This window comes from Pseudophryne corroboree, chromosome 2 (genome assembly GCF_028390025.1).
Source record: "Pseudophryne corroboree isolate aPseCor3 chromosome 2, aPseCor3.hap2, whole genome shotgun sequence".
Lineage (NCBI taxonomy): Eukaryota > Metazoa > Chordata > Amphibia > Anura > Myobatrachidae > Pseudophryne > Pseudophryne corroboree.
In genome coordinates this window covers 170606576-170633509 of record NC_086445.1, presented here as the reverse complement: position 1 = coordinate 170633509, position 26934 = coordinate 170606576, and the positions used below count along the sequence as shown (strand labels likewise).

At 43.9% G+C, this 26934-nt stretch overlaps 1 protein-coding gene and 2 pseudogenes across 2 annotated transcripts in view; 2 read left to right on the top strand and 1 right to left on the bottom strand.

Annotated features, from left to right (window-relative positions):
• Positions 1-26934, top strand: part of FNDC3A (fibronectin type III domain containing 3A) — a 591400-nt gene that overhangs the window by 220127 nt on the left and 344339 nt on the right. For both annotated transcript variants that reach the window (XM_063952008.1, XM_063952009.1), the window contains one exon: positions 2595-2670. In XM_063952008.1, coding sequence (XP_063808078.1) covers positions 2595-2670 — 76 coding nt within the window. The remainder of the gene's footprint in view (positions 1-2594; positions 2671-26934) is intronic.
• LOC135052166 (5S ribosomal RNA) lies at positions 15687-15804 on the bottom strand (annotated as a pseudogene).
• On the top strand, positions 25015-25132 carry LOC135052165 (5S ribosomal RNA; annotated as a pseudogene).

The following is a 26934-nucleotide window of genomic DNA, read 5'->3' as shown; positions in this document are numbered from 1 at the left end:
GGTCTGTTTCTACCAAAAACACACAGGTTTCACTGAACCTGTGTTTTTTTGTGAGAAAATGTATTTTTTTCAGGTGACCAAATTGTATAACCTGTTAAAAAAGAAAAAAGAAAAAAATATATATGGGTGAAACATCGGGAAAAATAGCAGAAAACGTCTGTTTTCCACGCCCGTTTCTTCGTAGGTAATTGGATACCCCCCTATATCTAAAGAAAATATGTGTGTCAGTTTCACTCTCTATGAAGAGGTTATATTTGCTGTTTATTACTAGAAATGTAAATTTGTCATGTTGGTTTGTTTGTTTGTTTTTCATTATGGCAGTTGGTTTAAAGATAAGTAATGCATATTACAAGTCTGGGATTTTTATGTATTTATCTAGAAATGTGTTACACAGAAAGCTGTTTAAATACTAATAATAATAATTTTATTTATATAGCACGCTTTCTCCGACAGGAATGCACATAATACAGAAGATTTAAGTAATACAGCCAATAGGCAAGCGACACAGAAATACAAAGAAAACACTGAGCACACAGTAAGCATAATGCAGGATTGGTGTAGGCATTTTTGGGTAACAACTTCCAAGGGTTGTGTATTCTACCCTCACAGGTACCAGATGAAGCAGCCATCTTGGGCGCACTGCGTAGGATTGACCTGGGTGGAATAGTCTACCCCTAGAAGAGATGACACAAAATGGGGAGATTGTAATGTCTTAACGCTCAGTAGGTCCCAAGAAAACAACCAGGACCATGAATTTTTCATCCCATTCACAAGTGTACCAGATGAGGCAGCCATGTTTGGCGCACTGTGAAGGTTACACTGTGGGAGATGAGCCATACAAGGGCCCAATGCATACATGGGAAAACTGACACTTGTGTAGTAGTAGTCATAGTAGCAATAGTAGTAGCAGCAGCAGTAGTAGCAGTAGTAGTAGTAGCATGATATACCCTGTATGGAAAGATCCACATGAAGAACATCCTGTCCGAGGAGGAACCATCTTGACACACAGTGGGGTGGAAAAAAAAAAAACCATTAAGAAAACATTTGCAGATCACCAATAGAAGGGGGAAAATTAGGATAACATTATTTTGTCCTGCTCTCATGGGAGCAGGACGGGTGGGTGTGAGAATGTGTGGAGCACACTACAGTCCGACGGAAATGTCCCTGCTGAGCCTGGTCCTGGTGCTCTTCCCCAATAGCTCCCTGCATATGTTGAGGGTTAGGCCTGGGGGCAGACCTGATGTTCTCAGCCGGAAGGGTGGTAAGCCTGGTCCTGGAGTTCTCATTGCAGAGGTGTGGGGAGGCCACATAATGACTCTTTGTGGTTGTAAGGCAGTCCTTCTGTAGTAATGTTGGTTTGTTTGTTTGCCTTCTGTTTTCCTTCGACTTAATGCAGGTATAACGCTGATAATGATTTTAAGCTGCCACTATATAACTAGCCACTTCATATACTAGGCACTGTAGCGTCTGAAGAAAATAATATATACTGTTGCTCAGGGATTATGTAATACATGTTACTGTGAGGAGAACTGCTACATTATATAGTCAGAAATATAATGCAGGATTGAGTGTGGGAAGACAGAAGTGATCTTTAAACGGAATTTTGTATATTTTAGGAACTGTGATCCAAATGTTAAAAAAAAATCTATATCCTGGGGAACCTTATACCCTAATCATTGCAGATATTACACTGTATACTTATGTCTATGTAATAATTGCACATGCCTTTTATACCACAGCTACACAAATTTATCACAAAGAATGATAAGTGAAATGCTCAGATCTCAGCATATTGTGTTTTGCCCTATGTAAGAAAACCTATTGGGAGGCAGATGTGGTGCAGTATGTGTTGTTGGTAGAGCGACTTTATCCATTTACATATTTAAATTCAAGTCTTTTGCGCTGCTACAGGTATAGCTCTATTTTGTGCAAATAAATAGATTTGAAAACAGTTAGTTGCACTGTGCGTTATTGTATCATCTTGTTGCAACCCCCACACCTTAAGCCCCCTACACACAGGGAGAGATGTGTGCTGAGTGATCTATCAGTGACCGACATCTCTCCCCCGCTCAGCACAGCACGAGGGGGGCACTCATTTCATCCAGCGGCGAAAAAGAGCGACCTGCTAGACTGTGCCTGCATGCAGGCCAATCTAGCACCGGCAATAGCGACGCGCGGGACTGTATCTGCATACGAAATGCAACGTTACAGTGATTTCCAGGAATACAGCCGCAGTCACTCACAGAATATAGACATGCCGCATATCATTTTAATCAGCAGAAGCTGCATACCTAGGCATACCAAATACCCTAGGCATTTGTTTAGTTTGCCTATGCTTAGGGCTGGCTCTGATTACCAATATAACTATTATGTATGCATTGCACATTACTACGTGCTGATGGCGGTACGGATGAGGTTTGCAGTTATGTAAGACCCAGGCCTACAGGAGTTGTAGTACTGCTGGAGCACCGGACTGGACACTTTGTAGAGAGATGTCTCATGTAGAGTTAAAGAGTTCTGCTGTGTTGTCTTGTCAGTATCACATAAAGTCTGGATGGATTGGTGATTTCTTTTGTCTGTGTTTATTATTTCAGGTTATTCTGGTCCAGGTCAACCCAGGAGAAGCATTTACAATAAGACGAGAAGATGGGCAGTTTCAGTGCATTACAGGTAGGATCCTTAGTTTAGTATTTGTATTAAAAAGCCTAAAAATGTATGGGCCATTGTAGCAAACAACTGATGCAGGAGAGTCCAAGTACATGTACTGATGGAAATATGAAATATATGTATATGTACCCCGGTTAAAAGGGACAGTATGGGAAGTCTATTTATATACAGTCATGTAAAGAAGAAAGCACAGTCTCTCCTTGGAATCTGTGTTTTCACATATCAGGACATAATTCACAATCATCTAGTCCTAACCAAGTCCTGCATTATTTATTTATTTTTGAAATCTCATTGTTTGACCTTTATCCCATGACTAGTTTTTCTATGGTCTTTGTTTATTCAGCAAAACAATGAGACAATATAAATAAGCCATGTGGGAAAATGTAAACCTCAATAATTTAGTACTTTAGCCTTTTACAGCATATTTGAGGAATTTAAGCCAAGTCTTCCTTTGAATGAATTTGGCGGGAAACTCGCTCCTGAGAAGATTGTCAATCGTCAGTATTCTCTCTTTCTAAATCTTCCTCACTGAGGAACGACGGACTTCAAATTGTTTGGATAAGGCCTTATTATTTCCAGGCTGAGCAGCAGAAAGTACTTCACTGAGATTATTGCAGATGTCATGGTGTTATCACAAATCTGAATACTCCAGACTGGACTACCAATGGTTCTGTCCTTATATATAGATGTTAGATCTTAAGCACTTAATAGCAGCATCTGGCACAGATATAGACGCTGTCATGGCATACTGAAAAATTTCCCAGTGGCTTTAAAAATGCATTTTTTTATTTTTTTTTTAAACCCGGCATGAATATAGTCAAACAGTCAGCGGCACTCTACTCCAATAAATACACAACTATTTTCCGGTGCCCTCCAGGTGTGGAACTGACAAATGTATATCGTGCAGTCGGTGGCACTCACGGTAATGAAAATAAAGACAGCAGTCTGGTCTGCAGCGTCAACGTTTCAATGTTTTCAGTTACAACATTTTCATCAGGACAAACAAACATACACAATCTCTTACCTAAATACCCTCCGCCAACTATGGCGCCAACCACCCGCTGCGTCCCGCTCAGCCACACCGAAATTAATGTACGAATTTCTGTTTTTAACAGTTTAATCTGCAACATTCCACTGCTCTATGGTGGTATTGTGTGTCACATGTTTTGGTGTTTTTTGTTATTGCTCCAGTCTGTTGCCATGATGCCGCTGCTAGCGCCATGGTTGGCTGAGGGTATTTAGGTAAGGCGCCCTACACATTAGGCGAGGTGCCCGACGGCCGATACAGCCGACGGGCGACCCGGCGGCGGGGGGGCAGTGACGGGGGGAGTGAAGTTTCTTCACTCCACCCGGCTCCATAGACGTGCAGGCAAATATGGACGATCTCGTCCATATTGGCCTGCATGCACAGCCGACATGTCACCAGCAATGAACGAGCGCGGGGCCGCGCATCGTTCATCGCTGGTGACTCCACACTGCACGATATGAACGTTATCTCGTTCATTAATGAACGAGATCGTTCATATCGTGCAGTGATATCGGCATGTGTGTAGGGCCTATAAGAGATCGTGTATGTTTGTTTGTCCTGATGAAAATGTTGTAACTGAAAACATTGAAACGTTGACGCTGCAGACCAGACTGCTGTTTTTATTTTCATTACCGTGAGTGCCGCCGACTGTACTATATATATATATATATACTGCTCAAAAAAATAAAGGGAACACTAAAATAACACATCCTAGATCTGAATGAATGAAATATTCTTATTAAATACTTTGTTCTGTATATAGTTGAATGTGCTGACAACAAAATCACACAAAAATGATCAATGGAAATCAAATTTATTAACCCATGGAGGTCTGGATTTGGAGTCACCCTCAAAACTAAAGTGGAAAAACACACTACAGGCTGATCCAACTTTGATGTAATGTCCTTAAAACAAGTCAAAATGAGGCTCAGTACTGTGTGTGGCCTCCACGTGCCTGTATGACCTCCCTACAACCCACACAATTGGCTCAGGTAGTGCAGCTCATCCAGGATGGCACATCAATGCGAGCTGTGGCAAGAAGGTTTGCTGTGTCTGTCAGCATAGTGTCCAGAGCATGGAGGCGCTACCAGGAGACAGGCCAGTACATCAGGAGACAGGCCAGTACATCAGGAGACGTGGAGGAGGCCGTAGGAGGGCAACAACCTAGCAGCAGGACCGCTACCTCCGCCTTTGTGCAAGGAGGAACAGGAGGAGCACTGCCAGAGCCCTGCAAAATGACCTCCAGCAAGCCACAAATGTGCACGTGTCTACTCAAAAGATCAGAAACAGACTCCATGAGGGTGGTATGAGGGCCCGACGTCCACAGGTGGGGGTTGTGCTTACAGCCCAACACCGTGGAGGACGTTTGGCATTTGCCAGTGAGCACCAAGATTGGCAAATTCGCCACTGGCACCCTGTGCTCTTCACAGATAAAAGCAGGTTCTCATTGAGCACAGGTGACAGACGTGACAGTGTCTGGAGACGCCAAGGAGAACGTTCTGTTGCCTGCAACATCCTCCAGCATGACCGGTTTGGCAGTGGGTCAGTAATGGTGTGGGGTGGCATTTCTTTGGGGGGCCGCACAGCCCTCCATATGCTTGCCAGAGGTAGCCTGACTGCCATTAGGTACTGAGATAAGATCCTCAGACCCCTTGTGAGACCATATGCTGGTGTGGTTGGCCCTGGGTTCCTCCTAATGCAAGACAATGCTAGACCTCATGTGGCTGGAGTGTGTCAGCAGTTCCTGCTAGACGAAGGCATTGATGCTATGGACTGGCCCGCCCGTTCCCCAGACCTGAATCCAATTGAGCACATCTGGGACATCATGTCTTGCTCCATCCACCAGCGGATGCTTTAGTCCAGGTCTGGGAGGAGATCCCTCAGGAGACCATCCACCACCTCATCAGGAGCATGCCCAGGCGTTGTAGGGAGGTCATACAGGCACGTGGATGCCACACACACTACTGAGCCTCATTTTGACTTGTTTTAAGGACATTACATCAAAGTTGGATCAGCCTGTAGTGTGTTTTTTCCACTTTAATTTAGAGTGTGACTCCAAATCCAGACCTCCATGGGTTAATAAATTTGATTTCTATTGATAATTTTTGTGTGATTTTGTTGTCAGCACATTCAACTATGTAAAGAACAAAGTATTTAATAAGAATATTTCATTCATTCAGATCTAGGATGTGTTATTTTAGTGTTCCCTTTATTTTTTTAAGCAGTGTGCCGCCTACAGTGGACTGTTGTATTGACCCGTGGCTCTGCGGGTCTAGGAGGGCACCGGGACTGAGTTATTTGTACCTGGGAGTGCTGCCAAAAGTCGTTTGTATATATATATATATATATATATATACACATATATATATATATATATATATATATATATACATGTATATATATATATATATATATATATATATATATATATATATATACAACCTGGTATGGCGGCACTCAGATAAATTCACAGCTCAAGGCAGAAGTATATATATATAAAATATACAGGTTGGGTGTCCCATAGGGTTCACTATGGCTGGCCGGCGGTCGGGCTCCCGGCGACCAGCATCCCGGCGCCGGGAGCCCGACCGCCGGCTTACCGACAGCGTGGTGAGTGCAAATGAGCCCCTTGCGGGCTCGCTGCGCTCGCCACGCTACTGGCACAGTGGCGCGCTACGCGCGCCACACTATTTTATTCTCCCTCTATGGGGGTCGTGGACCCCCACGAGGGAAAATAAGTGTCGGTATGCCAGCTGTCTGGCTCCCGACGCCGGTATACTGAGCGCCGGGAGCCCGACCGCCGGCATACAGAAGACCACCTGTCCCATATCCAAATATTCCGAAATACGAAATTTTTTGAGTGAGGCTCAGATAGTGAAAACTTTGTTTTCTGATGGCTCAATGTACACAAACTTAATTTAATACACAAAGTATTAAAAATATTGTATTAAATGACCTTCAGGCTGTGTGTACAAGGTGAGTATGAAACATAAATGAATTGTGTGTATGTACACAAAGTTTGTTTAATGCGCAAAGTTATTAAAAATATTGTCTAAAATTACATTCAGGCTGTGTGTATAAGGTGTATATGAAACATAAATGCATTCTGTGCTTAGACTTGGGTCCCATCGCCATGATATCTCATTATGGTATGCAATTATTCCAAAATACAGAAAAATCCGATATCCAAAATAGCTCTGGTCCCAAGCATTTTGTATATGGGATACTCAACCTGTGTGTGTGTGTGTGTGTGTGTGTGTGTGTGTGTGTATATATATATATATATATATATATATCAGAACACAATTATACCTAATTACTGCGCTGGTGCGGCAGCCCTCTAATTCGATCCTCCTGTTAGTGAGGACCATACAAAACAACACCTCCAGCAAATTGAATCAGAGGGCGCTCTCAATCACTTTAACTGGTTACCAACTAAAAATTGACCAAATGATTATGGCTTTACAGAATTTATTAAAAGCAAAGTATTGCCCAATCTAGACAGAGGTAACCCTTTTACACAATAACAGATCACAATATATGTCAAATGTACAATAGTGTAGGGTACATTTGACATATGTTGTGATCTGTAATTGTGTAAAAGGGTTACCTCTGTCTAGATTGGGCAATACTTTGCTTTTAATAAATTCTGTAAAGCCATAATCATTTGGTCAATTTTTAGTTGGTAACCAGTTAAAGTGATTGAGAGCGCCCTCTGATTCAATTTGCTGGAGATATATGTGTATATATGTGTGTGTATGTATATATATATATATATATATATACATATGTATGTATGTATGTATATATATATATATATATATATATATATATATATATAAAAACATGCATATGTGTATATATACCTAATTGTGTGTAGTATACATATATATGTGTGATACATATTTTATTTATATTGATAATGTCGATATTATCTTAAACCATAAAGCTATACCTTTAAACACACTTTTACCATGGAGCTGCTGCGGCCGCTAGACTTAATATGCAGTCTCTGTACTTTGTATGCTATTTGCGTACAGCGTTCCGTACCGTGTACGGACTTAGCGTACAAACGCCGCGCTGGGGGTACAAAGTACACACAGCGCGCACACACCCAGAGTTATACTTTAAACCTTATTAGTAATACAAAGCAATGATATTATTACACTTTAAACCTTATGCAGCAAAGCACTGCAATGATGTTACACCTTAAACCTTATGCAGCGCTGACGGTACAAAGTACTCGCAGCGCGTACACACCTTATCAATACACTTTTAAACGTTATACAGTTAGGTAATGTAATACACTTTAAACCTTAGCAGGGAAAAGAGGACACAACACCGATTTGTAGTTAAACACTGGGCTCCGACACCTCAGCGTAGATATCTGGAAGGGGATAACAATACAATTTATACACTACAATACAACAGAGTAAATGGCTACAGTCAATGTACATACGTGAGAATATTCGCATGAGCTTCCTGGTCCAGTCCTCCGCTAATCAGGTAGATAGCGTTAAGAGTCTTCTGACCGGCCAGGCAGCAACAGGCTTTTTATACACTACTTCCAAAAGCAATACAATGGATACTGTAATCCCTTTGTCCATTGGACACAGGGATGCATCTTTACATTACAGGAGAGGTCATAGGTTGATTTGAAAAGGTGGGCGATGTCTTTCTCAACTGCTCTTGTGGGTGGTCTCCTCTGGATTCCCGCCGCATACATAATATACAGTAAATACAGTTTATATCTATATTCTACTTCTGCACATAACTATACGCAGGAACATGCGATCTTCCTCTAACCAACACCGGAATGTTACCCTTAAAATACCCTACAGCTGGATACTAGACATCACCTTATAACCTTAGTCTGTCCCTTCTTATCATGCAAAGGCGAATCTTAGTCCTGGAATCATTTAAACTGTTGATACTTGCTGATGTGTACAATGTGCACTATTTGGATTAAATATGTAATGTTTTGATAACCCTCTATGCGCTCACAAACTCCGCCGTAAATACCCATACCACGCGCAGGACCGCGGGAGCGATCATACGCAAATTGCGGATATGTGCACGCACGGCGGAACAAGTGCACGCGCAGCGGGCATGTGTGTGTTGTTAGTACGTGGTGTGTGTACTACAATATTTTTCGACTTTGACACTGATGACTGTGATATAGCTGGGAGTGCGGACTTCTACAATGCAATATATATGTATGTATGTATGTATGTATGTATGTGTGTATATATATATATATATATATATATATATATATATATATATATATATATTTATTTCGTGTGTAGTGTATATGTATGTAAGTGCTTGGTATATATCTCTCATCCGGCCATCCCAGGTTCTGCCTTTTAATGTCTTATTTTAAAACAGACTGTAAAATATGTGATTTAAAAAAATAAATAAAAAAAATTGCTTAATAATGTGCTGAGTTAAGTTCATAAAATGGGTTGGGTTCGGGAGGCCGGCAGTCAGGATGTCTGAGGTCAAAATACTGACCCTGGCATACTGACTGTTAAAATCCAACAGGGGTGAGAACAGAAGCTAACCCTAACCCGCCCCCTAACCCTCCCTTCCTGCAGCCTAACCCTAACCCTCTCCCCTGCAGCTTAACCCTAACCCTCTCCCCTGCAGCTTAACCCTAACCCTCTCCCCTGCAGCTTAACCCTAACCCTCTCCCCTGCAGCCTAACCCTAACCCTCTCCCATGCAGCTTAACCCTAACCCTCTCACTGCAGGTCTCCTGACCACCGGCATCACGTATGTCAGGGTGCCAATTGCATCCAGCTATAATGTGTGTACTTTTGCATTGCTGTACCTGATGATTTCTGTAGGGCAGAGCTTTTCTCAAAGTTTTCATCAGTTAAAAGAGAGGACTCTTCTCTTTCAAATAAGGGTACCCCTGAGTCCATGGTTGACAGAAGGAGGGAGGTAAAGCCCTTTTAATGGTCTCTCTTCATTTTCTGTGTTTTGGTGTGGTTTCTGGAGGGGGTGATGTTTAAGGAGATAATCACACACGCAGCTTAATAATATGGTCTTAATAGATGTTTAATAGATGTTTTGGAGTCATTAAAGGAATCATGTTTTCTAGTTTATCAAATGTTAAATAGACACGGGAGAATTTAATGCTCCAAGGAGCATGTTCTTGTATATAATTTAGGGCCATTTACCACGGCCATTGCATTTTGGTACTGGACATGTTTGTGCAGTGTTACAGATCTTTTTCCATTGATTTAAATATCCAATTTCAGTGGGTAGCATAAAAAGTAATAAAAAAAATCAAGCAGTGGTGCAGCCCAAACACTGGACAGCGTGGGTTAGTTCCCACAGTACCTCTGTCAGAGTGGACAATGATCATAAGGCTTTGTCAACACAAAACCCCTCTAGAGTGGGAGCTATACAGAAAAAAAGATTGGCCTCCTACACTTGCTAGAGACGATCACACTGCTACACACTGGTCCCAGTGTTATGGTAAGATCCTGTTTCATCACATTAAAATGATACAATTATGTATTTAAAACACAAATAATTAGCTTTAGTAAATTAAAAACTTATCAGACCCTTATTTAAAACTTTGTTAATAAAAACTTTCTGCAGCGGGTACACTGTGTTCCACAGGGAATACATCGGGTGTGTAGAGCGGGATCTTGGATCCAGAGGCACCATCAGGCAAAGCTTTGACTGTCCCAGGATGCATTGATGCCTCCTCTATAACCCCGCCTCCAGGCACTGAGAGCTCAGTTTCGAGTGGTGCCTGCAGGCAGCAGGTCACCTAACAGACGGGCTGCACTGCCCAGCCCTGAAAAAGCTATAGAAGACTTCAAGGGACGCAGCACTGTTATGTCAGGGTGACATTCAGTGCTGCGTCTCCATCACCTCCCAAGCGGTGTCGCATACTCCCGCAGCTCAGATCCCGGGTACTTGCCACGGAGATGCTCCGGCTTAGGCACACGGACTGCAACGCTGGCGTGGATACTGCTACTGAGCAGGGACCCCACTATATCCGCCAGGGCATAGGAGTACAGGTCAGGTTTACTAACGCCCCTGTTGGTAAGGCTCCGTAGTACCGGCGGTGAGGCCCAGCATAGGGGAGTCGGCGCTTGACCTGTAGCCCCTCCGCCAGCCCAGGGCGCCATCTCCTTGCTGATTTCCCGCCCTGGAGCTGCCTCACGCTTTCCCTCAGTTCCTGACAGAGACGCTGGGCGCCATCTTCTGAGCATAGCTGCTACTGGTCTCTGGGATTGCAGGGCAAGGTCTTCCATGTAAAGCCATCTGTCCACAGCACTGAGACTTTACAGACACTTGAGTATTCTACATGTCTTTTTACAGATAGCGTTAGTTAAGAAAGAGTGTCCTATTCCAGAATATATTGTACGAGTATCCTGATATACAGTTGCAAGAAAAAAATAAACCCTTTGAAATTTCCTGGATTTGTGCATAAATTGGTCATAAAATGTGTTCTGATCTTCATCTAAGTCAAAACAATAGACAAACACAGTCTGCTGAAACTAATACCACACAAACAATTGTATGTTCTCATGTTTTTATTGAACACACCATGTAAACATTCACAATGCATGGTGGACAAAGTATGTGAACCCTTGCATTTAATAACTGGTTGACCCGCCTTTGGCAGCAATAACCTCAACCAAATGTTTCCTATAGTTGCATGTCAGACCTGCACAACGGTCAGGAGGAATTTTGGACCATTCCTCTTTACAAAACGGTTTCCGTTCAGCAATATTCTTGGGTTGTCTGGTGTTAATCGCTCTCTTGAGGTCATGCCACAGCATCTCAATCGGGTTGAGGTCAGGACTCTGACTGGGCCACTCCAGAAGGCGTATTTTCTTCTGTTGAAGCCATTCTGTTGTTGATCTACTACTGTGCTTTGGGTAGCTGTCCTGTTGCATCACCCATCTTCTGTTGAGCTTCAATTGGTGGACAGATGGCCTTAAGTTCTACTGCAAAATGTCTTGATAAACTTGGGAATTCATTTTTCTGTCGATGATAGCAATCCGTCCAGGACCTGAGGCAGCAAAGCAGCCCCAAACCATGATGCCCCCTCCACCATACTTCACAGTTGGGATGAGGTTTTGATTTTGGTGTGCTGTGCCTTTTTTCCCCACACATAGTGTTGTGTATTCCTTCCAAACAACTCAACTTTGGTTTCATCTGTCCACAGAATATTTTGCCAGTAGTGCTGTGGAACATTCAGGTTCTCTTTTGCAAACTTCAAACATGCAGCAATGTTTTTTTTGGACAGCAGTGGCTTCATCCGTGGTATCCTCCCATGAACTCCATTCTTGTTCAGTGTTTTACGTATGGTAGATTCGTCAACTGAGATGTTAGCATGTGCCAGAGATTTCTGTAAGTCTTTAGCTGACACTCTAGGATTCTTCTTCAGCTCATTGAGCATTCTGTGCTGTGCTCTTGCAGTCATCTTTACAGGACGCCCTCTCCTAGGGAGAGTAGCAACAGTGTTGAACTTTCTCCGTTTATAGACAATTTGTCTTACCATGGACTGATGAACATCAAGGCTTTTAGAGATACTTTTGAAACCCTTTCCAGCTTTATGCAAGTCAACAATTCTTAATCGTAGGTCGTCTGAGAGCTCTTTTCTGCTAGGCATGGTTCACGTCAGGCAATGCTTCTTGAGAATTGCAAACTCAAAACTGGTGTGTGTTTTTTATAGGGCAGGGCAGCTTTAACCAACACCTCCAATCTCGTCTCATTGATTGGACTCCAGGTTGGCTGAATCCTGACTCAAATTAGCTCTTGGAGAAGTCGTTATCCTAGGGGTTCACATACTTTGTCCACCCTGCACTGTGAATGTTTACATGGTGTGTTCAATAAAAACATGAGAACATATAATTGTTTGTGTGGTATTAGTTTCAACAGACTATGTTTGTCTATTGTTATGAATTAGATGAAGATCAGAACACATTTTATGACCAATGTATGCACAAATCCAGGAAATTCCAAAGGGTTCACAATTTTCTTTTGCAACTGTATACCTCCAGTCTAGGACCGTGCTGTGTTTTTATATATATATATATATATATATATATATATATAAAAAGGTCTTGTGGAGTGCCGCCTGGCTCTATGTATGCACAGTAGTACCGTGCACCTTTATATAGCTATCTATCTATCTATCTATCTATCTATCTATCTATCTATCTATCTATCTATCTATCTATCTATCTATCCATACAAATAGAAAACCACAGCACTCACCACCCCAGAAGCGGGGTGCACCAATGCACTTATCACTCACAGGGTGGGGTGCATGTAACACAGCACTCGCCACCCCAGAAGCGGGGTACACAGCTGCACTTACCACTCATAGGGTGTGGTGCATGTAGCCCATGACCACATCACTCAAATACATACAAACAGAAAACCCAGCACTCACCAAAGTAAGCTCACTTATCCTCCGCACTTCAATAAATAAATTATGGGGGTTTAGCTAGTGGATTGGCCAATGCACAGAAGCCTGCAAACCGATCGCCAAGATACCCCACCTTCATGCAGGTCCTACACTATCATAGAGTCTTAAAACCTGACTACTTAGCTACTGTTTCACACATCGTCTGCCTGCTAGATTTAATGTGCACCTGCCACACACTTTATGGCTTTTAAAGGTACACTAGTCACCTTATTTTGGTGAGTGCTGGGTTTTCTGTTTGTATGTATTAGAGTGATGTGGTCTTGGGTTACATGCACCCCACCCTGTGAGTGATAAGTGCATTGGTGCACCCCGCTTCTGGGATGGTGAGTGCTGTGGTTTTCTATTTGTGTATATGACGGGGCTAATCTATGGTTAACTCTTATTAACCGTGGCCACTAGCTTTCTCATGTACCCCTGTGTGGACTCTATTATCCTGAACCTGTCTCAGCTGTTCCTTAACAATCTATTAGCCAGTGTAGGGTGACTAGTGTACCTTTAAAAGCCATAAAGTGTGTGGCAGGTGCACATTAAATGTAGCTGGCAGATGATGTGTGAAACAGTAGCTAAGTAGTCAGGTTTTAAGACTCTGTGATAGTGTAGGACCTGCATGAAGGTGGGGTACCTTGGCGATCAGTTTGCAGGCTTCTGTGCAATCCACTAACTAAACCCCCATCATTTATTTAATGAAGTGTTGAGGATACGTGAGCTTACTTTGGTGAGTGATGGGTTTTCTGTTTGTTTGTGTGTGTGTGTATATATATATAGCTGGGTGTAGGGTTGCTGCACTCAATCGGGACTTATACAGCGTCGTTAAAAGAAAGAGACTAGGCTCTGTTCTATAGTTAACGTTTCAGTTTCTAACTTTCGTCAGAACACCAAACAAAGAAGTGAACTATAGAACAGAGCCTAGTCTCTTTCTTTTAACGACGCTGTATAAGTCCCGATTAGTGCCGCCACCCTACACCCAGCTACGTTCACCGCCATGTGACGGAGGGCACCAGGGCATTCTACATCAGAGGTACTGAGTGCCAGTAATTTTGTTTTTATATATATATATATATATATATATATATATATACATACTAGTCCAGTACAGTTTTATTGTGTTTAAAATAATCTCTGTATTGACTGTGTGTGCCTGTACCTTCTGTATGGTTTCACTCTCATGTGTATCCCATCAAAGGTAGCTATCACTATATTCTATACCCGAAGGGACTAGGTGCGTCAGAGTCCTCTAATATAGTGTGCACAGTACTTATCGCTGTACGGATATTTTACTGTGTTACAGTCACGTACACCAGGATTTAGTTCACAAGTTTGTGTTTTCTGACACTGTTTGTGTAATTTGTCCGCAAGTTGTGTACTCTGTCTGGTTTCATCGTACTAATAACTTGATTGTTGCTTTATTACAATGTCTAACAACAAGAGCAGAAAAACTCTGGACGCTCCGGTAATTTGCAAGGCACGCTCCAGAGGTTTAACCGGAGGGGGAAGTATTGTATGATGGGCTGTGTTCTAAATGTTATGCAGCTCCCAGTTAGCCTGCAGCTCCTGTGACTACAATGGAGCCACCCTGGGCTATGTTCACCACCCTCCTGGGGGACTCTGGTGGACCGTTTAGCCCCGCCTATGGAACCTCAGGTGTCACTGCCACCACAAGTTGTCCCTATAGTAAATCCGCCTTGGGCGGAAACTTTGTCTACCCAGCTGCAACAGTTGAATCAGTCTTTGGTTAGACAGAAATCTACTCCAGGTCACTACCGTGTCCCTGGATCCTCACAATCAACTAGCCGGTGGATTCTCATGTCACCTGTCTCGTGGTGTCGGTTACTCTGCCTGTCACCACTGTCACCTCACTGAAGGAACCAACAGATAAGCATGTGGAGGGATGCCTGAAGTCTATCCCATACAGGAACTGTACATAGAACCACTATTTCTGCCTCCTGGACTGTAAAAGGTATTGAAGCATGGGTTCAGGCATTAGAGGATGAGCTGCCTGAGGATATTTCTGACAATGAAAAGTGTATGGTTCTTGTATAGTACAGGAGCCAAAGAAGAAAAAAAGAAAGACTATGTGTCTCTTCTGGGGCACACTTTTATTGAAAAATTATGTGGTCTTGTAATACTTAAAATTTAACTTTTATTAGTAACCCTCTTAAAAAAATAGCTATGAGGCAAAGGACAAAATAATAGTAATAATGATAGCAACAATTGTCATAAAGTTTGTCTATCCAAATGGAAATTAAATTTAGAGATACAAATTAGACATGATAGCTCTTTGGGCGAAATTATGTATGTGTCTCTGATGTTAGAGAAAATAAATATATTGCCTTCTTCCGAATTTGTGACAAAATGAACTATACCTATAATGAAAATAGAAATATAGCGAAAGGAAGGGGTATTATTCAATCTGATAAAACGGGCTCCACACTGATAATTAATGATATATAAAATTCCAAAATTTGAATAGAAATAGAAAATAATACTTTGGTTCCAGGTCCTATGTCCTGGATTTGGATATAAATACCTGCAGTACCAAGTATTCTCTGGTGGTCTCCCAACCATGTACTGACCTGGCCCACAGTGCTTGGCTTCCAAGATCAGACGAGGTTGGGCATACTCAGTGTGGTTTGACCGCAGGTAGGTATATCCCACTTGATGACACCTGGAACCAAGTATTAGGCTCTGAGAAATCCCAAAGTTTTTTTGATGAGATTACTGGATGCTCTTCAATCAAGATACTGGCGGTACCTGATATTCACTGATGGTCTCCAAAAAACAGGTGCTTCACCGGCCCCCTGGGCTGAACTTCAAAAATGAATGAGGTTGGGCCTCTTCTGTATTGTTGACCTTGGGTAAATAGATAGCACCTGTGGCTATTGGAGGTCAGTGGGGAAACAGAAATCAGCTGGGGGCTGATTGAGTCTGATCTGAGGTATGTATGTGGACTCCCCAGATTTTGCGAGGAGTACTGAGTAGATGATAGTGTGACACTGGTATGAAGATATTGGAGTGTAGAAAAATGGGTATAGGAAAGAGACAGAGAATCAGGTCTGAGTTAAACACCACTTCTGCTTTTTTAACATCTGTCTGGGCATCGAATGAAAAAATTAGAGGGTGGTGAGAAACGACACTGAGACCGAAGAAAGGTAGAGGAACTCTTCTACTGTCCTGTCTTGTAGCAAAATGGTGCTCTGTTTACATACTGCATTGCAGAGCCACCCAGATTGTTTAGACAGAATGAGAGGGAGTACCAGAAATTTCATGTAAATGGGAATGTTACTAGAAATGTTGCTGTATGGATAAAGATTCCAATAATTGTGATGAGTCACGTATTTGATCCAAAAATTTGGAGCAAAACTGTGTAATTAATCGGGTAATAAATTCACGACTACTCAATACAGTCAGCAAAAAAGAGGGGAGGGGGGGTTTGTGGTGTTGGAAATTCGGTTTAAGTTACTACAGTATGTCAAAAAAGTCACAAGTCACTATCCAAGAGAGATATGTAATCAATGTTCTTGTAGGAATTATAATAACCAAAAAAACAAAAAAACAGGACTGAACCTTTAAGGAACCATGTATTGATTATAAATGGGTATATAAATAAATTGAAAATGAGTCCTGGACATAGGTGCGGCTTGCTAGTAAAACTGGTATATTCCCATTATTGCCATGTATCCCTGGTTGAAAATATATATATATGTGTGTCGCTCTTAGGTTACTTCACTTATCAAAATATATATGTATAATCACACAATGGTTGATGAAAAGTGAGAAACTTTGAGGTTACAGGACTTTTTTTGACGCCCCATTGGACGCAATATCTCTGGTAAACTCCACCCTTTTTGCTCAAAGTTTCTCACTTTTCATCAACCATTGTGTGATTATACATATATATTTTGATAAGTGAAGTAACCTAAGAGCGACACACATATATATATATTTTCAACCAGGGATACATGGCAATAATGGGAATATACCAGTTTTACTAGCAAGCCGCACCTATGTCCAGGACTCATTTTCAATTTATTTATATACCCATTTATAATCAATACATGGTTCCTTAAAGGTTCAGTCCTGTTTTTTTGTTTTTTTGGTTATTATAATTCCTACAAGAACATTGATTACATATCTCTCTTGGATAGTGACTTGTGACTTTTTTGACATACTGTAATAACTTAAACCGAATTTCCAACACCACAAACCCCCCCTCCCCTCTTTTTTGCTGACTGTATTGAGTAGTCGTGAATTTATTACCCGATTAATTACACAGTTTTGCTCCAAATTTTTGGATCAAATACGTGACTCATCACAATTATTGGAATCTTTATCCATGCAGCAACATTTCTAGTAACATTCCCATTTACATGAAATTTCTGGTACTCCCTCTCATTCTGTCTAAACAATCTGGGTGGCTCTGCAATGCAGTATGTAAACAGAGCACCATTTTGCTACAAGACAGGACAGTAGAAGAGTTCCTCTACCTTTCTTCGGTCTCAGTGTCGTTTCTCACCACCCTCTCATTTTTTCATTCGATGCCCAGACAGATGTTAAAAAAGCAGAAGTGGTGTTTAACTCAGACCTGATTCTCTGTCTCTTTCCTATACCCATTTTTCTACACTCCAATCTCTTCATACCAGTGTCACACTATCATCTACTCAGTACTCCTCGCAAAATCTGGGGAGTCCACATACATACCTCAGATCAGACTCAATCAGCCCCCAGCTGATTTCTGTTTCCCCACTGACCTCCAATAGCCACAGGTGCTATCTATTTACCCAAGGTCAACAATACAGAAGAGGCCCAACCTCATTCATGTCACAACTGAGGGCCTGAGCTGACGGAAGGCAGCCTCAGTTGTAGGGGCTGAGATGTACCGGAACAGGTTGTATCAGACCCCTGGACATGTAAGTAACATGAAGAGAAACCGCCCGAAGGCGTGACCACGACAACTTGAGTAAAAGTCAATGATATTTATTTATGACAAACTCCATGCATCACAGTAGCAGTAAAAAGTAACATAAAAATCAGCAGAGAAATAATAATACAGTTCCTGGGTACTACAGGGTGGCAGGGGCCACAGAGCTCTGGTGGTATGAGACAGTTCTTATTATCTGCAAGTTGGAAAGTCCTTACCAGGCTCAACTGTAGCAATGAGGAAAGCCCAAGATCGTACCAGCTGGTGTTCCAGGGAAAGCTGGACTGCTGTAGATAAAATGCTGCTGTGGGTACTGGTTAGAACCAGACAGGTGTTGGCACGGAGTGGATACTGGTTGGAACCAGTTAAATAATAAATAAAGCTTGAGAGCGATGCAATATAGATGAAATGTAGAATTTGAGAGCGGAGAAATAGTAATACCGGTGGAGAGTGGTAAACTGCAGAAAGGACACCGGCCCTTTAAGAGAAGCTGTACACTGCTGGAAGCTGAGCTGGAAGCAGGTGATGTTGCAGCTGGAAACAGGGGAGTCCAGAATGGATCGGAGAGTCAGGCTACACCGCAGATGGAATGCTGGTGCGGGTCTCTATAGCAGAAGTCTGGAGACAGGAGCTGGAACCTGGAAGACATTCACAGAAGAGAGACAAACTGGAACTAGGTTTGACAACCAAAGCACTGACGCCTTCCTTGCTCAGGCACAACCTATTTATACCTGCAGCAAGGAAGGCATTGGCTAGGCAATTATGCAAATTAATAATACAGACAGCAGATTGGTGAATATGATCAGATGACAGAATCCAAGATGGCTGCGCCCATGCAGACACTTGGAGGGAAGTTTGGTTTGTAATCCATGTGGTCTGGAAAACAGTAATGGCGGCGCCGGCCACCGGAGACAGGAGACGCCAGGCTGACAGATGCACATCCAACCACGCGGACACAGCGGAGGCCGCGGCTGACGTAATCGCCACTCTGAATGCAGAAGCTCAGGAACGGCGGCGGAGGCCGCGGGAGACGCCATGCCAGATGTATAAGGCGTTACTGTGACAGCGTCCAGAGAGACAGGAGAGGATGCGGGAATATGCACATCAGGATAACAGATGGGATCCGGTCCTGGAGCGCTGAGCCAGCCTTAGGAGGCATCTGATGGGTAAGAAATGGCGTCCAGATACCCGGATCATGACAGCACCCCCCCCCTTTAGGAGTGGCCCCAGGACACTTCTTTGGCTTTTGAGGAAACTTGGAATGGAATCTCCGGACCAAGGCAGGAGCATGGACATCAGAAGCATTGGTCCATGAACGTTCCTCAGGGCCATAACCCTTCCTGTCAATAAGATACTGAAGTCGACCGTAACGGTGACGTGAGTCCAGGATCTTGGCCACTTCATACTCAATGCCTCGTTGAGTTTGGACTTTCGGAGTTGGAGGAAGTGAGGAATGAAACCGATTCAAGATTAACGGTTTCAACAGGGAAACATGGAATGTCCTGGGTATTTTTAAGAAAGGAGGTAACTGGAGTCTGTAAGCAACAGGATTGATGACTTGATCAATTTTAAAAGGACCGATGAAGCGAGGTGCAAACTTCATACTGGGAACTCTCAACCTCAAATTCTTCGTGGATAACCATACCCGATCACCCACCTTGAGAGCAGGAACTGCTCGACGCTTCTTATCCGCAAACTTCTTGTACCTGAACGATGCCTTGAGCAGAGCTGATCGTACGCTCTTCCAGATATTGGCAAACTGATGCAAGGTGATATCCACTGCGGGAACAGAAGTTGCTGGAAGCGGTTGGAACTCAGGGACTTTAGGGTGGAATCCAAAGTTGGTGAAGAATGGTGTTGAAGAAGATGAAGAATGATACTGGTTGTTATGACAGAACTCGGCCCAGGGAAGTAATTGAACCCAGTCATCTTGAGAGGAGGACACATAGATGCGGAGGAAGGACTCCAAGTCCTGATTCACCCTCTCAGTCTGACCATTGGTCTGAGGATGGTAAGCCGTGGAAAACTTTAGCTTGACTTGGAGGACTTGACATAAACTTCGCCAGAATTTGGCTGTGAATTGAACTCCTCGATTGAGATAATTTCTTCTGGAAGACCGTGGAGTCGGAAGATCTCTTGTATGAATACTTGAGCCAACTTGGAAGCTGACGGAAGACCGGTGAGAGGAATGAAGTGTGCCATCTTGGTGAACCGGTCAACTACCACCCAGATGGTATTGAACTTGTTGCACATGGGCAAATCTGTAATAAAATCCATCGACAAATGGGTCCATGGTCGATGGGGAACAGATAGTGGAACCAGTTGCCCCGCAGGCGACTGGCGGGATACTTTATGTTGAGCACACTTTGGGCAAGATGCAATAAACTCCAAAACGTCCTTTTTCAGAGTTGGCCACCAATAGGACCTAGAGATAAACTCCAGGGTTTTTTGGATACCTGTATGTCCGGCAAAGCGGGAAGCATGAGCCCAATGCATGAGCATCTTCCTTAGTGTCGGCTTCACAAAACTTTTCCCTGATGGGGGCGTAGAGTCCATCCCTACCGTGGAGAATGCCAACGGATTTATAATAGGATGCTTGTCTGAAGACTCTGACTCATTTTCTTGCTCCCATGAGCGGGAAAGGGCATCGGCCTTGCGATTCTGAGAGCCCGGACAGAACTGGAGTTTAAAGTCGAACCTGGAAAAGAAAAGTGCCCATCTGGCCTGACGAGGATTGAGACATTGTGCGCCTTTCAGATATAGAAGGTTCTTGTGGTCTGTAAGTATGGTGATTGAATGAGAAGCTCCCTCCAACAGATACCTCCACTCCTCTAGAGCGAGCTTGATGGCTAGCAACTCCTGGTCGCCAATGGCATAGTTGCGTTCCGCTGGGGAGAACTTCCGTGAGAAGAAACTGCAAGGATGTAAATGGCCATCTTTAGCCCTCTGAGATAACACCGCTCCTACTCCAACGGAGGAGGCATCCACCTCTAGGATGAAAGGAGAGTCGATGTCAGGCTGTTTCAGGACAGGCGCAGAGATGAACCTCTGTTTTAAAAGATGAAAAGCTTGCATGGCTTCTTCAGACCACTTGGACGGGTTAGCACCCTTCTTGGTGAAAGCAGTAATAGGCGCCACAATGGTGGAAAAGTCTCGTATAAACTTTCGGTAATAATTGGCGAACCCTAAGAACCTCTGGACCCCTTTGAGGGTTAAGGGTACCGGCCAATTCTGGATTGCTTGTAGTTTCTCAGGATCCATCTCTAGTCCGGAACCGGACACAATGTACCCTAGAAACGGAATGGACTTGACTTCAAAGACGCATTTCTCTAATTTGCAATAGAGATGATTGACACGGAGACGGGACAGAACCTCCTTTACCCAAAAACGATGTTCCTCTAAATTGTTGGCAAAAATGAGGATATCATCTAGATAGACCACGACATGACGGTATAGAATGTCTCTGGAGATCTCATTGACGAAATGCTGGAAGACAGCTGGAGCATTGCTCAATCCGAAGGGCATGACGAGGTACTCATAATGTCCGTCACGGGTGTTAAATGCGGTCTTCCACTCGTCACCCTCACGGATCCGGATGAGATTGTATGCACCTCTCAAGTCCAGCTTTGTAAAGATGGTAGCTCCGCTAACTCTGTCAAAGAGCTCTGTAATCAGGGGTAAAGGATAGCGGTTCTTGATGGTAATGTCGTTCAAACCTCTGTAGTCGATGCACGGCCGCAGACCACCATCTTTCTTTTTTACAAAAAAGAAGCCTGCGCCGGCTGGAGAAGAAGAAGGTCGAATGAACCCCTTTGCTAGGTTCTCTTTAATGTATTCCTCCATAGAATGCGTCTCGGGCAGAGACAACGGATAAGTTCGGCCTCGAGGTGGAACCTTCCCTGGAACAAGATCAATCGGGCAGTCCCATTCTCTATGAGGAGGAAGGATATCAGCAGAAGCCTTACTGAACACATCCGTGAAATCTTGATATGGAGGAGGTGGAACATCAGACGACCTGGGGGAGGAAGAACAGACAGGCAACACTTTAAACAAACATGTCTCAGCACAGGAGGGACCCCATGCCAGGATTTGCGTAGTCGTCCAATCAATTGTAGGATTGTGAAGACGGAGCCATGGAAGGCCCAGGACCACAGGATGTGTGGCTCTTGGAATCACTAAAAGTGAAATAAGTTCGAAATGAAGAACTCCCACTCTCAGACGAACTGGTAGAGTCCTTAGAGCAATAACTGTATCAAAAATTTTACTGCCATCCACGGCAGTTAAGGAAAAGGAGGAAGGAAGTCTCTCGGTGGGTAGGGACCACCGTTTAACATAGGCTTCGGTAATAAAGTTCCCAGCTGCTCCGGAATCAAGGAGGGCAATGACGTTCTGATAACGTTGAGCAACTTGAAGCGAGACTGGGAGATAACAATCTTGAGGGGATGGAGAGGAGATCATTACTCCTAGCCGGCCCTCTCCTTGGCGAGCTAGGGTCTGGAGTCCCGGACGTTTGGGACAAGCATTAATGGTGTGAGACGGAGCTGCACAATAAAGACAGAGAGACTCGGAGAGACGTCTTCGGCGCTCAGCAGGAGTTAAACGGGAACGGCCAATTTGCATGGGCTCATCTTTAGTTGGTGACAGTTGGCGAGGAGGAGGAGCAGAAGATTTTGGAGCAGATGATCTTCCACGCTCAGTTGCTCTCTCTCTGAAACGTAAGTCAACTTTTGTACAAAGTGAGATTAGCTCATCTAACTTGGAGGGTAAGTCTCTGGTAGCTAACTCGTCTTTAATACACTCAGATAAACCATGCCAGAATGCAGCATACAGGGCCTCGTCGTTCCATGCCAGTTCGGATGCCAGGATCTGGAACTGTATAAGATATTGTCCTACAGTATGTGATCCCTGGCGTAAATGGAGAATCTCAGACGAAGCTGAAGTTACCCGGCCTGGCTCGTCGAAGATGCGCCTGAATGTTGACACGAATGCAGTGTAAGAAGATAGCAGGGTGTCGGACCTCTCCCATAACGGTGATGCCCAGTCAAGGGCTGAGCCACTGAGAAGAGAGATGATGTAGGCAATTTTTGTACGGTCACTGGGAAAATTGCCAGGTTGTAGCTCAAACTGAATCTCACACTGGTTGAGAAATCCCCTGCAGAATCTTGGAGATCCGTCAAATTTTGCTGGCGTTGGAAGATGAAGACGTGGAGCAGAAACGGGTAAGGTGGGTGGGGTTATAGTTGGAGTCACTGTGGTTGACGCCCCAGATGCGCCTGATCCACGGAGAGTTGTCTGAATCCCATCCAGCCGAGTAGAGAGATCCTGGAGACAGCGGATGATGTGGCCCTGTGCAGCCTCCTGATGTTCAAGTCGGGCTGCCAGTTCTTGCATCGGCCTGGCCGCTTGATCCTGGTCTCCGGCTGGATTCATTTGGTCAGTGCTTACTGTCACAACTGAGGGCCTGAGCTGACGGAAGGCAGCCTCAGTTGTAGGGGCTGAGATGTACCGGAACCTGGGAGGTTGTATCAGACCCCTGGACATGTAAGTAACATGAAGAGAAACCGCCCGAAGGCGTGACCACGACAACTTGAGTAAAAGTCAATGATATTTATTTATGACAAACTCCATGCATCACAGTAGCAGTAAAAAGTAACATAAAAATCAGCAGAGAAATAATAATACAGTTCCTGGGTACTACAGGGTGGCAGGGGCCACAGAGCTCTGGTGGTATGAGACAGTTCTTATTATCTGCAAGTTGGAAAGTCCTTACCAGGCTCAACTGTAGCAATGAGGAAAGCCCAGGATCGTACCAGCTGGTGTTCCAGGGAAAGCTGGACTGCTGTAGATAAAATGCTGCTGTGGGTACTGGTTAGAACCAGACAGGTGTTGGCACGGAGTGGATACTGGTTGGAACCAGTTAAATAATAAATAAAGCTTGAGAGCGATGCAATATAGATGAAATGTAGAATTTGAGAGCGGAGAAATAATAATACCGGTGGAGAGTGGTAAACTGCAGAAAGGACACCGTCCCTTTAAGAGAAGCTGTACACTGCTGGAAGCTGAGCTGGAAGCAGGTGATGTTGTAGCTGGAAACAGGGGAGTCCAGAATGGATCGGAGAGTCAGGCTACACCGCAGATGGAATGCTGGTGCGGGTCTCTATAGCAGAAGTCTGGAGACAGGAGCTGGAACCTGGAAGACATTCACAGAAGAGAGACAAACTGGAACTAGGTTTGACAACCAAAGCACTGACGCCTTCCTTGCTCAGGCACAACCTATTTATACCTGCAGCAAGGAAGGCATTGGCTAGGCAATTATGCAAATTAATAATACAGACAGCAGATTGGTGAATATGATCAGATGACAGAATCCAAGATGGCTGCGCCCATGCAGACACTTGGAGGGAAGTTTGGTTTGTAATCCATGTGGTCTGGAAAACAGTAATGGCGGCGCCGGCCACCGGAGACAGGAGACGCCAGGCTGACAGATGCACATCCAACCACGCGGACACAGCGGAGGCCGCGGCTGACGTAATCGCCACTCTGAATGCAGAAGCTCAGGAACGGCGGCGGAGGCCGCGGGAGACGCCATGCCAGATGTATAAGGCGTTACTGTGACAGCGTCCAGAGAGACAGGAGAGGATGCGGGAATATGCACATCAGGATAACAGATGGGATCCGGTCCTGGAGCGCTGAGCCAGCCTTAGGAGGCATCTGATGGGTAAGAAATGGCGTCCAGATACCCGGATCATGACAATTAATTTTTGAAGTTCAGCCCAGGGGGCCGGTGAAGCACCTGTTTTTTGGAGACCATCAGTGAATATCAGGTACCGCCAGTATCTTGATTCAAGAGCATCTAGTAATCTCATCAAAAAAAACTTTGGGATTTCTCAGAGCCTAATACTTGGTTCCAGGTGTCATCAAGTGGGATATACCTACCTGCGGTCAAACCACACTGAGTATGCCCAACCTCGTCTGATCTTGGAAGCCAAGCACTGTGGGCCAGGTCAGTACATGGTTGGGAGACCACCAGAGAATACTTGGTACTGCAGGTATTTATATCCAAATCCAGGACATAGGACCTGGAACCAAAGTATTATTTTCTATTTCTATTCAAATTTTGGAATTTTAGATTTCATTAATTATCAGTGTGGAACCCGTTTTATCAGATTGAATAATACCCCTTCCTTCCGCTATATTTCTATTTTCATTATAGGTATAGTTCATTTTGTCACAAATTCGGAAGAAGGCAATATATTTATTTTCTCTAACATCAGAGACACGTACATAATTTCGCCCAAAGAGCTATCATGTCTAATTTGTATCACTAAATTTAATTTCCATTTGGATAGACAAACTTTATGACAATTGTTGCTATCATTATTACTATTATTTTGTCCTTTTCCTCATACTGTAGCTATTTTTTTAAGAGGGTTACTAATAAAAGTTAAATTTTAAGTATTACAAGACCACATAATTTTCAATAAAAGTGTGCCCCAGAAGAGACACATAGTCTTTCTTTTTTTCTTCTTTGGCTCCTGTACTATACAAGAACCATACACTTTTCTTTGACTAGTTTACTGAACTATTTCTGGGAGCACCGCCAACCCAGTGCCAAACACTAATTATTTATTCACAATATGGCCATATGTTGGTTTATTTTAGAGCTATAGCTTTAACTTATATAATTTAAAGTACCAAGCATTTAGACCGAGTGATCCTGTGCAGACTCCACCAACCCCCTTCTAGGATATTTCTGACAATGCCAGACAATACCTGTCTCACATATGTACCACCGCCTGCTACATTCAGGAGGCGTCCTCTGAGTCGGGGGTACTGGCAGCTAAAGCGTCATCCACGTCTGTCCTGGCTCGCGGCATACTGTGGTTAAGGTTGTGGAAAGTGGATTTAGACTCCAAGAAGACCTTGGAGGTACTCCCCTTCACCGGGGACATTTTATTTGGAGAGGATCTGAATAAAATAGTGTCTAAGACTGCTTTTCGTCCTCCTACTAATCCTTCTGCTCAGAAGGCGAAGACACTTTTCGTTCCTTTCGACGTCAAGGGAAGGCCAAGGGTCAGACTTACCCAAGACAATCTCGTGCCCCCAAAACCATCAAGCCCAAGTCAAAACAGCTCTGGGCAGCCCGTCAGCCTGCTTCAAAACAAGACAAGCCTGCTGCATGATGGAGCAGGCTTCTCCCTGGGGTACCCCAGGGTGGGAGGCCGACTTCTACAGTTCTTCCAGGCTGGTTAAAGACCACTTCAGACGCTTGGGTACTGGAAGTTGTCTCTTACGTGTACGCTGGCTCCTTCATGAGACGTCCCCCTCACCAGTTCTGCACTACGGTACTCCCTTCGTATACGTTGGAGGCGCAGGCTCTACAAACGGTGGTAGATTCCCTCCTGAGTACAGGAGTGGTTGTGTCAGTACCTCAGTCCCAGCATGGCAGAGGCTATTATTCGACCCGTTTCTAGTGCAGAAACCCAATGGGTCTTTTCGGCCTATACTCAACCTCAAGTCACTGAACAAATTTGTGAGGGTAGCCAAGTTTTGTATGGAAACATTGTGCTCTATTGTGCTGGCGATGGAACCCGGAGATTACATGGTATCCCTGGAAATACAGGATGCTTATCTGCATATTCCTATTGCCATATCGCATTAGCAGTTCCTGCAGTTTGATATTGGCGACAGTCACTACCAATTCCAGGCTCTGCCGTTCGAACTGGCCACAGCTCCTTAGATCTTCACCAAGGTTATGGCCGTGATGACGGCGCACCTCTGTCTCCATGGAGTCAGAATCATGCCGTACTTGGACGACCTGCTGATTCTGGCGAGTTCCCACGATGCCCTCCTC